Raw genomic sequence first — 17,967 nt, forward strand, 5'->3', positions numbered from 1 at the left:
GTGAAACAAGTGGATAAGTACTGAAGCAAGAGTGAAGTTATAAATTAGGACATACCTTCGGGCCAGTTTTCAAACACATGATGAGCTATGTCCCCCGCAGAGTCACTTGGACTGAATAGGAACTCTTTTGTCTTACCACTCACAAGGATGAGGCGTAGGTTTATCTGAAATCAGATAAAGAAAATAGGAAAATTTAATTAAAACTCATTCTTATTCTTCTTTTCTTCTCCTCTTCTCCATCTTCTCTCTTATTATTTCATTCGCCTGTCTCATTTAACGAATGGAAGTTGATGTATGTTAACCTAGCAGGCAAAAGTAGCAGAATCGAATTTTCAATATTGGATAATTTGCAGCTTATTATGAGCTAATTTTATATGCCTTTAAAAATGTTTTTGCTAATACCGTTTTTGAAAAAAACGTGTCTCTGCTAGCTTTTTTGTAAGTCAGCAGAAAAATTATTTAAAAAATCAATAGAATGTGATTTTCGATATCGGACAATTTACAGCTAATTAACAGCTAATTTTCTACGTTTTCACAAAATTTCCAGCTAACCCAGTTTTTGGAAAAATGGCGTCAATGCTAGCTTACTGCAAGTTAGCAGAAAAAATGGTTAAAAAATTAACAAAATTTGGTTTTCGACATGGGATAATTTAGAGCTCATTAGCAGCTATTTTTTCACGTTTCAAAAAATAATTTTTTTTTTCAAAACATTTTTGTTTTTTTTTTCACAAAACGACGCATTTATATACTTTTTATCAAAATGTAGAAAAGAACGAAATCTCATTTATAAAATTTGCAAAAAAATGAGTTTTGACATTGGATAATTGAAAAATCATTACCAGATAATTTGTTATAATTCCAAAAGTTTTCATTTTTACGCCGTTCGGAAAACAATAGCATTAAAAAATGTTCTGCTAATGCCATTTTAAAAAAAGCGTATTTATGCTAGCATGATGCGTATGCTAGCTTTTTTGTAAGTTAGCAGAATAATCATTTAAAAAATCAATAGAATTGAATTTCCGATATCGGATCATTTAAAACTAATTAAGAGCTAATTTTCTACGTATGCAAACAAATTTTCAACTAACCCAGTTTTTGGAAAAACGGCGTTGATGCTACCTTACCGCAAGTTAGCAGAAAAAATGGTTAAAAATTAACGAAATTTGGTTTTCGACGTGGGATAATTTATAACTCATTGGCAACTATTTTTCACGTTTCGAAAAATAGTTGGAGATGAAATTTTTTTTCTCAAAAAATAGTTTTTTTTTAATAAAACAATTTGATGCATTTATATACTTTTGCCCAAAATGCAGGAATGACCACATGTGTAAAAGTGATGAAAAGATCCTTTTTGACATTGGATAATTGAAAAATCATTATCGGATGATTTGTTATTATTCCAAAAGTTTTCATCTTTATGCCGTTCGGGAAACAATAGCGTTGCGGCTCATTATGAACTAATTCTATGTGCACCTAATAATTTTTCTGCTTATGCCATTAAAAAAAAACGTATTCATGCTAGTTTTTTTGTAAGTTAGCAGAATAATCATTTAAAAAATCAATAGAATTGAATTTCTGATATCGGATAATTTAAAGTTAATTAAGAGATGATTTTCTACGTTTCCAAAAAAATTTTCAGCTAACCCAGTTTTTGGAAAAACGGCGTCGATGCTACCTTACCGCAAGTTAGCAGAAAAAATCGTTCAAAAATTAACAAAATTTGATTTTTGACATGGGATAATTTAGAGCTCATTAGCAGCTATTTTTTCACGTTTCAAAAAATAATTTTTCTTTTCAACAAATTTGTTTTTTCACAAAACGACGCATTTACATACTTTTGACCAAAATGTAGAAATGAACTAAATCTCATTTATAAAAGTAGCAAAAAAATCATTTTTGAGATTGGATAATTGAAAAATTATTAACAGATCATTATTTATAATTCGAAATTTTTTGTTTTCGTAGTCAATTTTGAGAAAGGAGTCGAGTAGGGGGAACTCCCATAGGTGCATTATCAGCCTTATCAGGCTCGGTTATTTCTCATTCCATCTGCGAGAAATAGTCACACTGAATAAACTTTGTAGTAAATACATTGAAACTTTGTGAGCAGTTAACCATCAACTTTCTGAAAAACGAAATTAAATTGGTTTCAGGAAGGGAAAAGGATCATGAAATTTCAATTAAAAAATGAATATTGAGTAGTTATTTTAGGCGGAATTTTTGATTAAGTGAATATTCAAGAATAGATTTACTACCTCAATTTTTATGATTACCATGCATTCACATGTAATAATTGAACTGAAATTCATGTTTCTTTGATTTTCCAATATAATTTTAAATTTACTCTTAATTAGCTTGAAATTATCCGACATCGAAAATCAAATTCTATTGATTTTTTAAATAATTTTTCTGCTAACTTGCAGAAAAGCTAGCAGAAACACTTGATTTTTTAAAACGGCACTAGCAGAACAGTTTTTGGATGAATATAAAATTAGCTCATAATAAGCCGCAACGCTATTGTTTTCCGAACGGTATGAAGATGAAAGCTTTTGGAATTATAACAAATTATCTGGTAATGATTTTTCAATTATCCAATGTCAAAACTGATTTTTTCGTTCATTTCTACATTTTGGTAAAAAGTATATAAATGCGTCGTTTTGTGAAAAAAAAACAAAAATGTTTTGAAAAAAATATTATTTTTTGAAACGTGAAAAAATAGCTGCTAATGAGCTCTAAATTATCCCATGTCGAAAACCAAATTTTGTTAATTTTTTAACCATTTGTTCTGCTAACTTGCGGTAAGATAGCTTCAACGCCGCTTTTCCAAAAACTGGGTTAGTTAAAATTTTTTTTGCATACGTAGAAAATTAGCTCTTGATTTTTTAAATGATTATTCTGCTAACTTACAAAAAAAACTAGCATGAATACGTTTTTTTTTAAATGGCATTGGCAGAAAATTTTTTAGGTGCATATAAAATTAGCTCATAATAAGCCGCAACGCTATTGTTTTCTGAACGGTATAAAAATGAAAACTTTTGGAATAATAACAAATTATCCGATGATTTTTCAATTATCCAATGTCAAAAAGGATTTTTTTATCACTTTCACAAATGTGGTCATTCCTACATTTTGTGAAAAAGAAACATTGAATTTTTTTATTAAAAAAAAATATTTTTTGAGAAAAAAAAATTTTTTTCAAAAATTTTTCGAAACGTGAAAAATAGTTGCTAATGAGTTGTACATTATCCCATGTCGAAAATCAAATTTTGTTAATTTTTAACCATTTTTTCTGCTAACTTGCGGTAAGGTAGCATCAACGCCGTTTTTCCAAAAACTGGGTTAGTTGAAATTTTTTTTGCATACGTAGAAAATTAGCTCTTAATTAGCTTTAAATGATGCGATATCGGAAATTCAATTCTATTGATTTTTTAAATGATTATTCTGCTAACTTACAAAAAAGCTAGCATACGCATCATGCTAGCATGAATACGCTTTTTTTTTTAAATGGCATTAGCAGAAAATTTTTTAAATACAGATAAAATTAGCTCATAATAAGCCGCAACGCTATTGTTTTCCAAACGGCATAAAGATGAAAACTTTTGGAATTATAACAAATCATCTGGTAATGATTTTTCAATTATCCAATATNAAATGCAGATAAAATTAGCTCATAATAAGCCGCAACGCTATTGTTTTCCAAACGGCATAAAGATGAAAACTTTTGGAATTATAACAAATCATCTGGTAATGATTTTTCAATTATCCAATATCAAAACTGTTTTTTTTGCCACTTTTATGAATGAGATTTAGTTCATTTCTACATTTCAGTCAAAAGTATGTAAATGCGTCGTTTTGTAAAAAAAAAACAAAAATTCAGAAAAAATGTTGTTTTGAAAACAAAATTTGTTTTTTTTTTTAATTTTTTGAAACGTAAAAAAATAGCTGCTAATGAGCTCTAAATTATCCCATATTGAAAACGAATGTTTGTTCATTTTTTAACCATTTTTTCTGCTAACTTGCGGTAAGCTAGCATTGACGCCGTTTTTCCAAAAACTGGGTTAGCTGAAAATTTTTTGAAACTGTAGAAAATTAGCTGTTAATTAGCTTTAAATTATCTGATATCGAAAATCGAATTCTATTGATTTTTTAAATAATTTTTCTGCTAACTTACAAAAAAGCTAGCAGAGACACGTTTTTTTCAAAAACGGTATTAGCAAAAAAATTTTTGAAGGCATATAAAATTAGCTCATAATAAGCTGCAAATTATCCAATGTTGAAAATTCGATTCTGCTACTTTTGCCTGCTAGGTTAACATACGTTGGAAGTTGTACTCGGGAATTCCGACTCTGAATACGTGTTACATCGTGCACATATATGAATCATCGTACCCGAATGTAACGTAAAAACGTGACTACCGGGTCATTTTCCAATTCACCCTAGCCAGCCTCAAATGCAACGAGCAATATACATGCGTTATGCTCTTTAAGTTTGGATGAAAATGCTACCTCTCGCTATTTCGAGATTTGCCGGGCGCCTTTGAATGCTAAAATCCACCGCGGGGTTAAAATCCACCATTAAAACTGTATTTTTGGCGCAACTCCGTTTTCACCATAAACTCCCCGTTCATGGTGTAATTCTCAGCGCAGATTACAAGATCTTACAGAATTCACATGCTAATGAGGTCTATGCAGAGATTTTATTTGTGTGTCTCATTTTTTTGCTTCCGAATGGAGGCATTATAAACGTTCAAATTTGAGTTTTAGTTTTTTTATTATATCGACCCATTATGATTCAAAAAGTTAGAAAATGTAATTTTTAGACCGCGTCCGTACCTATGTGTGTGGTAAAGTTTTTCTTCAATTGTTGGCTAATGCATAGATGGAATTGAATCTTTTTTTTCAAATGTAAGGATTGTTGAGCTCTATCGATCGCCGTTAATTAAAATTTCATTCATCGATTAGTTTTTTTAATTTTTGAATTTTTTCGAACATTGGTTGTCCCAAGATAACTAAAAAAAATATTTTGAATTGATTGAATGATGGCTTAAAAAATGTGCTTGGATGTCCTTTTAACCGAGTTCGAAAATGAAGGTGATAGCAATAATCGTTCTTTTGATTTATTTGAAAATTTCCAAAAATGTTGTATTTTTTGAAAACTAGAATTCCGGGGATATCTTTAAATGTCATGCTTCAAATGAATTCAATCATAGCTTAAAATGTTTGTTTTAATACAATTAATTCGAAGTTGGAAGATGATTACGATAGCTACATTGGTTGATTTGATTTTTATGATGGTTTCTTCAAATGTGATGTTTCAAATTCATTCAAGTATGTGTAAATAAAATCTTTCTATTAACATTTTATGGAAGGGCAGAGGGGAGAGATAGAACTGTAAAAAAGACAATCGGTTGTATAGAAGAAAAGGGATAATAAGAGTAATGATGCTGATAACATTCAACTAAGTTGAAATCTTATTCAATTTAATAAAATGAAATAAACAATGAATTATAGATGATAGAAGGAAATGATGTGCCAAATAACCATTCGGAAGCATTTTGCTAATTTATTAGCAAAAATAACTATACTATGTACAATACAAGATCAATTTCCCACTTGTTATTGAAAAACAGTTCTTCAAACTAAGGGCATTGTTGCTGAAATTAACGAGATTGCTCTTCTAATGAAGAACACTTCCTTCAATACACGAACACGTCTTCATATTGCAGAGCATGAAGCCATGCAACGCCACTGAGAAAAAAGTTCCTGGTTTGTAGTGATATTTCTCCGAAAATCAGAGAAATTCTAAGTTAAGTAAAAAAGGCATTCTAGAGTAAGATGGTTGGGCGCACATAACGTCCTGACTTAATGGAGCGATTAGGAGCACGAAGCGCCCTATACCACTTGAATGTATCAAAATCTATTGCAGCGGCTGCTTGATCAAGATTTTGAATGGTTGGATCATCACCATTCTACTCGACCGGGAAACGAACCCGCAACCTCTCGCATGTGAGTCAACCCTCTTACTCACTGCGCCAGGCCGTCGGTTAAAGAAGTTTTAAGTCTCAGTAATCTTGACGGAAATCCAGTATCCACTTTGGTTCTGGAGTTCTGTATTTTGGGATCTTATAATCGGGTACTGATATAAAGAATCCTGGGATTCTTAAGATAAACACCTTGAGGCACTTAGACTGACATTGCGCGACGTAATATTTGAATGCCTCTACCGGTTCTTATTTTAAGAATCCACACTGAGAGAAATATCGTCGTAATATCACAAAACTAATTTCTTCTGCCAAATGTCTCATCTTTTGAGGATAAATTTCCTGGGATAAGAATTCCGGNCAGTGTGACAGATGGATATATTAGGGCACTGCACAATCGGCCGGCTGTGCGACTGGGGTTTTACATGGTTTCCCGTGCAGTCCTAGCTCGAATGGGGCACAGCTAAGAGTAAGACGGCCATGATACCGCAGATAACAATGAGAGGAAAAGAAAGGAGGGGAGGCAGGCTAGAGGAGGGGTTTCAAATCGAGAATTACTTCGATAAAACCAATGAAATAGAAAAAAAAATAATTCCGGATAATGTGTCAAACAATGTCAGCTTTCGGTGAAGTGTTCATGACTTGAACGTCAAGATTTGATGATAAAGTGAGAATTTTATGAAAAAACCGATTTCTTGCCGCAGGAAATCGGTTTTTTCGTGTTAAAAGATGAGAAAATGACTGAAAATATTGAATGATTCAATTCAGTGAATCATGAATCAAATACTTTCATATTGAATGAATAGAGAGTTGATGTAGAGGAAAACCTCCAGATATTAAAAAAATATAACCGTCGTTTACGCTCAATCGCTTTGAGTTTGAAGGGAAGTAATATCTTCTTTTCATTCTGTCAAACTATTCTTGTTTTGTAAGGAATATTATCTCATTTCGAAAAACGACATTACCTTTCCATTCAGTAACTTCCTCCTTAGCCTGAAGACCACCAATTTCTTGTCTGAAACTTACCATAAATTGATAAAATATGTATGCGACTGGCTGAAGGCCTTCGGGCGATAGCCAGTTGCAAGTTCTCGGACTTGCAACGAATTCCGTTAAAAATAAAATAAATAAAATGAATATGTATGCGATGTTTTTCGCTCAAGAAATGATTTTCGTGATATCATGTCGATTTTTCTATTAGTGCAGGGTTCTTGATTTCAGTTTATTCCCTCACATCGATTTTATGGTGAAAATCGGGAGTAGCAGATTTTATCATTAGGTCCACAAAGTGTTTTCTGACGAATGTGAGTTCGTAATTCGAGTCGAAGAATCGCGGTTTTTTCGGGCCTAATGACATAAATTTTTCTTAAATAATCACAAAATTTTTTTGATAATGAGAATTTTTTTCCACGGAATGAAAACATTTTCTGTTACACTCGGAGAAAAAAACATTTCTTTTCGAATTTAACTATTCACGGACATTTAATACTTGATCACACAATATTTTCGACACATCTCACTTTTGTCACATTCCAAACATACACCAATAACCTCACAAACAGTGCATAAACTACCTTTGTGTCCAAGGTCCGCATATGAATACAGATATGGCGGGATGAAAGTCGAATTTTTGACGAGAGAAAACCAAATGGAACACCGAGTTGATTTTCCGTTTCATTCTAATAAGTGATTTAACCTCAAGAAAAACATTTCCCGTGGTTCTCTATTGGATTATGTGTAGGAATACTCAATAAAAACACATTAGTTTTATTCTTCAAAGTAAAACTCTTTAATGATCGCACGCAGAAGGTATATCTTTCTCCAACGAAGTCTCTAGGACGACTAACTAAAAGTCATGAGAGTTTTCACTCTCTGGACCCATTTGACAAAAGGCCCTTGTTTCAATTTTCTTCAGCCTCTCCTTTGTGACTCACCATGAGGACTGTTTTTCTTCACGTCTCTATTTTCTAAGAAAAGCCATAAATGTCACCCTGAGTGTTTGGGTGGAAAAGAGAAAATGTTTAACTAAACTAAGAAATTAATTTTTGTATTCAGGCATGAATTCCAACACGCCCCCTCAAAAATTAATCTATTAACCTTAACTAGTTTTATCATATAAAATGTGTACATCTAAAAAAAATATTACTGGATTGAGATACACCTTCTTTATGCCTTCTGGGAATACTGTGTATAGCGCTACAAACTGATCAGGTGAAAAACCCAGGGAAAAACCTGATCGCCCTATACAAGTCATATATATCAACTTATCATCTAAATACATTGTTTTAAACTATGTCACTTTAAACATAAATTCTTCCTGAATTCCAAAAACCCTGCCGATGGGAGTGACTTCGTTAATCCATCTGCTAATTGCTTCCCTGTTGGAATATAAACCAATTTGATTACATTCTTTGCAACTTGTTCTCGAGAGAAATGATATTTTATGTCAATATGCTTGGATCTCTTGTGGCTTGACGGATTACTGGCAATACTAATACATCCGGTATTATCTTCATAAATTATAATTGGTTGATTAATTTCAATATTTATACTAATTGCAAGTGATTTGAGCCATAATGCTTCCCTCACTGCTTCGAATAAAGCCATATACTCTGCTTCAGTGGATGAAGCTGCAACAGAGGTTTGCCTTCTTGTATTCCAGCATATTGTACATTGTTCGAATAGTTTGAATAAGTATCCTGTGGTACTCTTTCTATCCGAACTATCATTTCCTCCCCAATTGGAATCAACATACCCTGTCAAAATGTCATTGTAATTACTTCTTTCATAGACCAATTGCAAATCTTTTGACCCTTTTAAATAACGCAAAACTCTCTTGAGGCATTTCCAAAGAACCTCATTATTATTATTCATGTATCGACTCAATATATTAACAACAATACTCAAATCTGGTCGAGTACAAACCATCAAGTACATTAAACATCCAATGACACTTCGACAAGGTGCATTACAATTCTCTTCAGAATTCAAACCTTCATAATCAACATTACTCTCCATAGGAGTATTCACTTGATTACAATCATGCATATTAAATTTAGTTAATATTGCTTCAATATAACTACTCTGATCAAGAGTTATTTTATCATCAGACCTTGTAATTCTAATTCCCAGAAAAAGCTTGATCTCGTTCAGATCTACCATTTTAAAACGCTCCATCAAATATCCCTTCAGACTGTTCATTGTTTCTTGCTCTTTCGTGACTAACACCAGATCATCGACATACAAGACTGCATAAATATTTCGTGTTATGTCACCTTTATCCAAAATATAAATACATTTATCAACTGGAGAATTCTGGAATCCTTTTTCAACGAGAGCTTTATCAAATTCTTCAAACCAGCACCTGGCTGCTTGCTTCAATCCATACAACGATTTATTTAATTTACAAACATAATTTTGATCATTTTCAATACCCTCGGGAACATTCATATATATTTCTTCTTTTAAATTGCCATTCAGGAATGCAGTTTTAACATCCATGTGATGAATTAATAAATTGAATTGATTAGCAAAAGCAATAATAAATCGAAAACTTGCAATTCGTGCTACTGGGGCAAATGTCTCATTATAATCGATTAAATATTTTTGACTGAATCCCTTAGCTACGAGACGAGCTTTATATTTGACGGGATTCCCATGTTCATCATGCTTGATTGCGAATACCCATTTACAACCAACAATATTTTTGTTTTCAGGTCTTGGCACTAAACTCCATGTGTTGTTTGCCAATAAGGAATTAATTTCATCCTGAATCGCGTGTTCTCATTTTTCTTTATCGTCTCTATTTTTAATTTCATGATAAAGGGTAGGGATATCATTAATGATGGATTGAGCATTCATGAAACAGTCTTCCGGTATATTCTTTTCATCATAAGAAATATGTGGCCGTTTTTTCAATCGGTCACTTCTTCTCGGTTCTGAAGTCATTCGTTTCAAATTATCTTTCTTTACCAAACTATCGAGGCTATTATCATTACTTGATTCACCTCCAATTGTCATTTCTGATTTGTCATTATTAGATTGATCATTATTTCTTACTGATTTTGAACTATTGTCAGAAAGATCAGTTTTACTGTGCTGAGACGCTTTTGTTGATTTAGAGAAACTATTAAAATCATCAATATTCACTGGAGTTTCACTTACAACTCCTTCAGGCATTCTTTCAGCCCTATTAGGCACTTTTTCAGCCTCATCAAATTCATCAATATTGCAATTATCTGATTTCTCAATATCAGATTTTGCTGGAGGTTTTATTTTAACTCCTTTCGGCATTCTTTCAGCCTCAGGGGGCACTATTTCAGCTCCACTATGCCCTATTCCAGGCCTTGACTGCAAAAATTTAGTTTCATCTACAATAACGTCTCGCACTACAGAATATTTTTCTGTTTCAACATCAAACACACGATAACCATTCGGTTCATATCCCATCAGTATTCCTTTCCACGATTTTTCATCGAATTTACCTTTACTGATTTTATCATGCACATAAACAGTGGAACCGAATATTCTCAAATATTTAATCTGTGGCTTCTTATTATGCCACATTTCAAATGGTGTTTTGTTTTCTTTTATAGCTTTCGTGGGTGTTCTATTTATCAAATACGTGGCTGTAAGAACAGCATCACCCCAAAAAATCTTTTCTAAACAAGCACCAGATATAAGTGTCCGAGCCTTCTCCGTTATTGTCCGATTCATCCTCTCGGCTACGCCATTTAATTGCGGAGTTCTCGGTACCGTTAAGTGAAAACTAATTCCTCTCTCCCGACAAAAATTTTTCATATCATTTGACAAATATTCTCTCCCATTATCGGAGTATAAATTTACTATTTTCAAATTGAAATGAGCTTCGCTTTTAGTAACAAAGTCTCGAAAAACCAAAAATAAATCTGATTTTTGTGTCATCAAATATGTAACACAATAATGCGTGTACTGATCAATAAATGTCGCGAAATAGTTTTTATTGTCAACTGTCGGAGGAGTAATCGGCCCACAAATATCTGTATGTACAATGAATAACGGTCTGTCTATATGAGACTTATCTTTAGCCTTATTGAATGGCAACCGCGCTTGTTTTCCTTTAATGCAAGGCTCACACAAATCATCATTTGGTGTGATTTGTTTAATCAACTCTATGTCATCAATCATTTCTTTGTTTTTCAATTCTAAAAATTTATTTCTACCAATATGTCCCAAGCGTTGATGCCAAACTTCATAATTAATTTTATTATTAGATGCTTGATTAGCTAACTTTACCCTTTGAGAGATAACCGCAAACTCGAGAGCGGTCAATCCATTGACGGATTGACTTTCCATGATCACTTGATCATCTTTTAAAATTCCTACCTTTTCTGGTCCAAAAATTACCGTAAATCCAGCCTTACGCATTTTCGGAACAGAAAGTAGATTGTGGGGTAAATCAGGCGAGTACAGGACATCCTTAAGTTCTCCCTGGAAACCTTTGTTGCTTGTCACCCGCAGCGTACCCCTTTTTGTTGCCGTGATGAAAACACCCTTCTTTGCAACAGTAATTTGTGTTGGGATCTCCAGGTCTTCAAAATCTGTCACCAGGTCTAAACGATTTATGATGTGGTCTGTGGCCCCAGAGTCGAGGAGAAAAACAATTTTTTTCTGTGTTTCCTCAAATGCCACATGTTCAAGAGCCATAAAAGCGAAACTCGATTTGAAGACGTTTGAAGCCGAGGGCTGCTCGACCTGCATTATTTGTGCAGTGTTTTTATTTTGCCTGTTTTTAGTGTATTCTTGTTGTCTTTTGTGATGAATACAATCTTTAATTTGATGCCCTGGCCTTCCACAATGATAACACTTGATTCCAATCGATTTATTTTGTCCTTTGAATTTATTCGGTCTTTTGGGTTTTTGTCGAAAATGCTTTTGATTTTTCTTATCACTTTCATTTCTGACACTTGCATTTTGGGCTTGAGCTTGAAGAATTTTACTACTGGTATCTCGACTTTCATTTGTTAATTTTACTTCTTGATCCAGCAGTCGTGTTTTAACAAATTCCAAGCTCAATGCATCCTCTGATAAAGTCTCTATTGCCGTAACTACACCATCGTATGCATTTGGCATTGTCAATAACAAATGTGCGATCTTGTCCATCTCTTCTAATTTAGCACCGGCTGTGATTAATTCACTAATCAAGTCATCAAAATTCACAAAATGTTTCAACAGGGTTGTCTCGCCCTCCAGTTTCAGTGCAAGTAACTTCTTTCTCAGTGCAAGTTGAGTCGCAAGGCTTTTCCTCAAATATAATTTGTCCAATTTTTCAAAAATGTCTCTTGCCTTGGTTTCATTTGTGACAAAACCCAAAAATGAATCACTTAAATAATTAACAATCACACTTGTGGCAGTACTGTCCAATTTCTTCCACTCTGCAGTTACATAATTAGGAACTGGTTCACTAATCACTTTTATTACACCGAGTTCAGTGAGTAAAGCATAAATCCTGAATCTCCAAACATTATATTTTTCACCATCGAACAACTTAATGTTTCTCCTATCGCTTTTCAACGACGTAGACATTTTAATTCACTTTTTAATAACTCAAAATAAGAAAAACTTGACCATAATAGAAAGAAATTAACTACTATAAAACGCGGAGTATCCTGGGCCCATAACCTATTGGATTATGTGTAGGAATATTCAATAAAAACACATTAGTTTTATTCTTCAAAGTAAAACTCTTTAATGATCGCACGCAGAAGGTATATCTTTCTCCAACGAAGTCTCTAGGACGACTAACTAAAAGTCATGAGAGTTTTCACTCTCTGGACCCATTTGACAAAAGGCCCTTGTTTCAATTTTCTTCAGCCTCTCCTTTGTGACTCACCATGAGGACTGTTTTTCTTCACGTCTCTATTTTCTAAGAAAAGCCATAAATGTCACCCTGAGTGTTTGGGTGGAAAAGAGAAAATGTTTAACTAAACTAAGAAATTAATTTTTGTATTCAGGCATGAATTCCAACATTCTCCATAACAACATCACAACCCACATTTAAATGCACTGGTGGCAGCACTTCAACGTTGGATATGAAGCTCAGTTGGACCGGCGCTGCCAACGTTACAACTTGATTCTCACACTTTATAATGTGAATTGCGAGAATGTGAATATCAACTCGTTGCTATGCGCGTATCTTTTTTACTGTTAATCTACAAAATACCATAGTTACACCGTTGAAAAGCTCATAGGCGATTTATATAATGTAACTAACGACACTTTCCCGATTTGTCGTCCCGTTTTCATTATACCGAATGTAAATCATTTAGAGGTAGTGGAGGGGGAAGTTCTGTCGTGTATAGATACGCGGTGCTATCGGCCTGATGTTTTGCTCAGTCGGTCAAAACTTTTCTTGGCCGATACGCTACCGCGTATCTCGATTTGAATAGCAATCAACAAAATTGTCAATGAGTAATATAAAAAAAAAAATTTGGCCGAGAAAAAATTGTTTATTAACTAATTTTTCGTTTTCGCCGATAAAGAAGATTTCGTGATGAAAACAACAAATTTTCTAGTGTGGAAGGCGAAATATTCATGTGTTGGCACGTTGCGCCTCGATTCTTGCACAGTATTAGAATTTTTCACGGGACTTCACAAAAATCCTCGACTTTTCTCTCCGTGAAATTCTAACGAAATACCGTTTCTACGTGTATTTTTGTAACAACTGTTGGTCAAATCAAAACTTATTGAATGTTTGAGGTTATATTCCACATCACATAATAAACTCGGAACCGCATGAGGTTTTATGGAGGTTGGTATTCCCAATAGACAGCAATGTCCCATCGTGAGGTCAAAATCGACCATGAAAACTTGGCACCATTAAATTTCCCTCATAAACTCGCCATTCACGCTGTAATTCTCAACGCAGATTACATGACCCTCTAAAATTTCCATTCTAATGATTACAGGGTACGTAATCAGCAACTCAAAGGGACTATTATTAGCAATGGAAAAACGTCGCGATGAATAGGCCTTCAAAAACTTTCTCCTCTCTCATCCGCACGTGAATGCGAAATGGACGTTTACGAGTACATGATTGGGATCAAAGAGAACTCTCACCAATTAAAACCCAAGATGTACTCATCGATTCAATTCGAATCTGTTCGCCACACGTAATCCTGTCGAAGGATTTTCCCCGGGATTCCAGGTCAATTGCGGCTCAGAAAATTTTTAGGTGGTTTGAAATTTTCAGAGCGATAATGCCGGCAATTGGCCACTCGGAATAATCTGTAGCCTCAGAGATTTTCAAGAGCTACTGATTTGATCTGAATCATGGTGAAACTGAACATCCACTTGTGCATTTGAATACGATATATTCGGAATCAGATCGGGATGAAAACAATTTAGAATTCAGAAGAAGTCGATCTGAGATCCGCATTGTTGGAGGGTCTGAACTTATGAATAATCAAACAGACTTACATTTAAAAATCTCTTTGAATAGAAACAATGAGTGAACAGTTTATTCATCTTTATTCTTCACTTCCCAGAATAAACCTCATAAAATTACACGGAGAAAAATTATTCGGTGAATTTCAACAACTAGATGGTGAAATTTACCAACGAACTTAATTAATTAAATTAAGTTCGAATTCTTAATAACGTGAAATTACGTGAAATTTCAATGAGACAAAAAATTCCAAGGAGTTCATGGGCAGTTTCAGTCAAACATTTTTAATAGTGTTATCTGTAAAGAGCAACCAGTTTGAACCTCTAATTCAATAAATTCAATCAATTTTGACTACTAAAGTAGATGGTAAGGGCATATATACATTTGGGAACAATCCCGCAATCATTTGTATCTTGATAATCTATCAATGAGTCGTCTAGAAGTTGGTTCCGCAATAATCAATAAATTTGATCCATCAAAAAAATTGACGACCATTTATCGAAAATTTAACAATGGTTATTGACTGAAATTGAAAATTTTTTTCTGAATTTTAATTAATTGGTTGTTAAATTTCACTAAATAGTTGTTGAACTTCAATAACTGGTTGGTACTCCACTTTTTCAACAACTAATTGATGAATTTCAACAACTAATTGATGAAATTCACCAAATAATTTTCTTCGTGTAACCGTAGATTGGTCACTATGTGAGGGAAACGCCGCGGCGCGTCGTTTTTCGTTAATTACCATTGTCTGGATAACTGGAAAAATTAAAAAAAATTACTTTTCAATTGGAGTGTATAACACATTACAATGGTTTTAGAACTAGATAATTCTCGAAATTCCAAAAGAATATGAATTATTTCCAACAGATTTTTTCCCCATATTAAATGAAATGGCCATACGTAACGTTGCCGGAAACTCGCTAAAACGCGCTTGGGCAGTGTAGAATAAATTCGGCAACGTGAAAGCCTCAATAACACGACGGCATGCTCGCGCGGAGATGACCACGTCCGCTAGGGCACGTAGGGTAACCAGACTAGGTTTAAATATCCATTTGATTCTAAATCTGTTGAAAAATTTTGTACTTGAAAATTAAACGTAATTTTTTGTGTTTTAATTTTGTTTTAATAAATAAGTCTCCTACACTTGAAAATTTTTGTCTGAATTTTCCGTACCAAATTCTGGAAATTTTTATCGTGTTCAAGTTGCACTGAAATTTAAGGAAATCGTGTCATTGAAAAATCAAACATTCCATTGATTTTCTGTTCAAATGCCCTAGCAATCAATAAAATACTTGATTTTTCAGTTCAATTATTCTCTGAAAATTCATAAAAATCATGAAAATTCAGGGAAAAATTGAAAATTCATATCATTTTGTTTCTGAATATTCATGTTCCACTGAAACAGTCCATCAAATTGTCAAATTTCTATCTCACTCCCACTGAAAACTCATGAATTTTCGTGAATTCTACTTAAAACTCAAAATTTCGTAACCATTTTTTTCTTAAATTCGATTCAATATCATTCTCATGAGATTTACTGGAATATCTTCGATGAAATTTCAAAAAATTTCTAACAGTGTAAAAAAGATAAACCAATAGTTTATTCGCGTTCATCGTTTTTACTCACAAACCCTATAGAATATCTAGGGAGCTTTCCAACGAAGTATCTATTTCTATATATTCTTTCAGATTGCGAATATCATACTTAGTTCAAGGAACATTTCCATCGAATCATCAACTAAAAGCGGTTTAACATGCTTTGAAATTCAATAGATATTGATTTGATTCCAAATCTGTTGAGATTCTCAACTCCTGCCTTATAAACTATTAATCAAAAGATGTCGGCCTTCTAATAGCAAGAATAGTCGAAAAGTTTATTCACCTCCATTTCGTCCACCCTCATCAGCCCCGCCGATCTCCCAAAAAAAAACTCGAAAAAATACAATGCAATACCATCCGTTGCGGCGATCTAATCACCTTCAAAATAGTCCCAACTAGAAATTCAGGGAAAAAGCCATGCGGAATAAATTTCCATTAATGTTCTATACCAAACATCAATGTTTTAAAACCCAAAAAGATGAGTATCGAATCCCATTAAAATCTCTGTTCTCCCCGTATTGATTACCCGCGGCTCCCCTTCCACACGCTATGACCCATGTATTTCGTGACAATTTCATACACCAGTGTACACAGCACACTCCTGTAAAAAGCATGGAGTGACTCCCAAAGGTGGTTCTTCAATTTTTTTTTAAAACAAAAATCAGGGGGATGGAAACGCGAAGCAGGGTGGAAATGGAGACTGAATTTGCTTCGGTTTCTTTTTCCCCCAGTTTTCTCCCACATTCACCCATTGCTGTAATTCTGTTGCAGTCGTCCTAGGAGCACGATTCTCTAAACGGTACATTCGCACCGCGTGTCGAATAAAACGTACAGCATGAAAGGCGCTGGAGAAAATAAACGAAAACATTGGAGTGAGTTGAAAAGGATATATATACCCGTCACGTTATCCACCCAGTACCGGTAGTATAACTTACGTTGTGACTTTTAACGTTACCGAGTCGTAAAGAGCTCCACGGCTCTTCACATAAATACATAACGTTAAACGTGTCTATACAGGTTGTTTTGAGGAAAAAGCTATTGTGAACTGGCTCGGCCCTGACTCGGCGCGGGCTAGCGCCATCTGTGTACTCACGGCCGGCAAAACAGTACCGCTGGTGTATTCTGATGATTAGGAAACTTCTGTAATTGGGTTTTCGTTACGGTATTGAACGCAAACCAAGCGCATTTTATGGGTTTTCGAGAGTACCGTAAAATTTACTGAGGTATATACATATCGATATGGCCGATTAAATCCGGTATTTCGTGTTGGAGAAAATTGTGGAATTGTTGATGGTAATATTCGAATTGATGACTGGCTGATACGTTACTAGAATTCTTTGATTATGATTTCACAATGTCCGTTATGAGGTATTGGGTCAGGAGTCATGGGTAATGAAGCAAGGTTCATTGCATTTTCATAGCCTTTTTTGGGGTTCGATGGAGGCACTATAAAGGTTAACATTCGGTAATTAAAGTTTCATTGTATTTGATATTGAATAACAAGCGGATCCGGTCGATAAGTAAAGAAAGGAGTGAACTCTCTAACAGATACAAATTAAAGATATCTAAGTACTTCGTTCAAGTTAGCATTTTTTTTTTAAGCGAGATTTCAGAGTTTTATCCGTGGGGCTACACTGATAGAATGATTCATTTATTCCAAACAAGATTCGTTAACTATCAACGAATGGTAGATTTGAATATGGCCAAATAAATATTCGTTAATAGTTGACGAATGGTTCACTTGAAAGGTGACAGTCGAGTCAAAGAAGACTCCTTAAATATGAATTCGTTAACTATTAACGAATGAACATTTGGTGAGACCAAATAGACCCTAGCCTTCAACCAAATCCATTTGTTAACAATAACGAATCCTATCTATCAGTGTACTCACTCCATAATTGAGTGACACCAGGATTTCGGAATGAAATCGATTTCGGGTGATTTCAGCCGTGATTTCAGT

The 17,967-nt window shown here is 34.0% G+C and overlaps 1 protein-coding gene across 1 annotated transcript in view; it reads right to left on the reverse strand.

The window, feature by feature from the left end:
• Window positions 1-4,383, reverse strand: part of LOC107044068 (ubiquitin-like protein 3) — a 28,371-nt gene extending 23,988 nt beyond the window's left edge. The window contains exons 1-2 of the mRNA XM_015265811.1: window positions 4,318-4,383; window positions 56-164 (exon numbers count right to left, since the gene is read on the reverse strand). Coding sequence (XP_015121297.1) covers window positions 56-164; window positions 4,318-4,383 — 175 coding nt within the window. The remainder of the gene's footprint in view (window positions 1-55; window positions 165-4,317) is intronic.
• Between the last annotated feature and the right edge of the window lie 13,584 nt (window positions 4,384-17,967).

Source organism: Diachasma alloeum, unplaced genomic scaffold (genome assembly GCF_001412515.2).
Source record: "Diachasma alloeum isolate Michigan unplaced genomic scaffold, Dall2.0 Dall_scaffold_00672, whole genome shotgun sequence".
NCBI lineage: Eukaryota > Metazoa > Arthropoda > Insecta > Hymenoptera > Braconidae > Diachasma > Diachasma alloeum.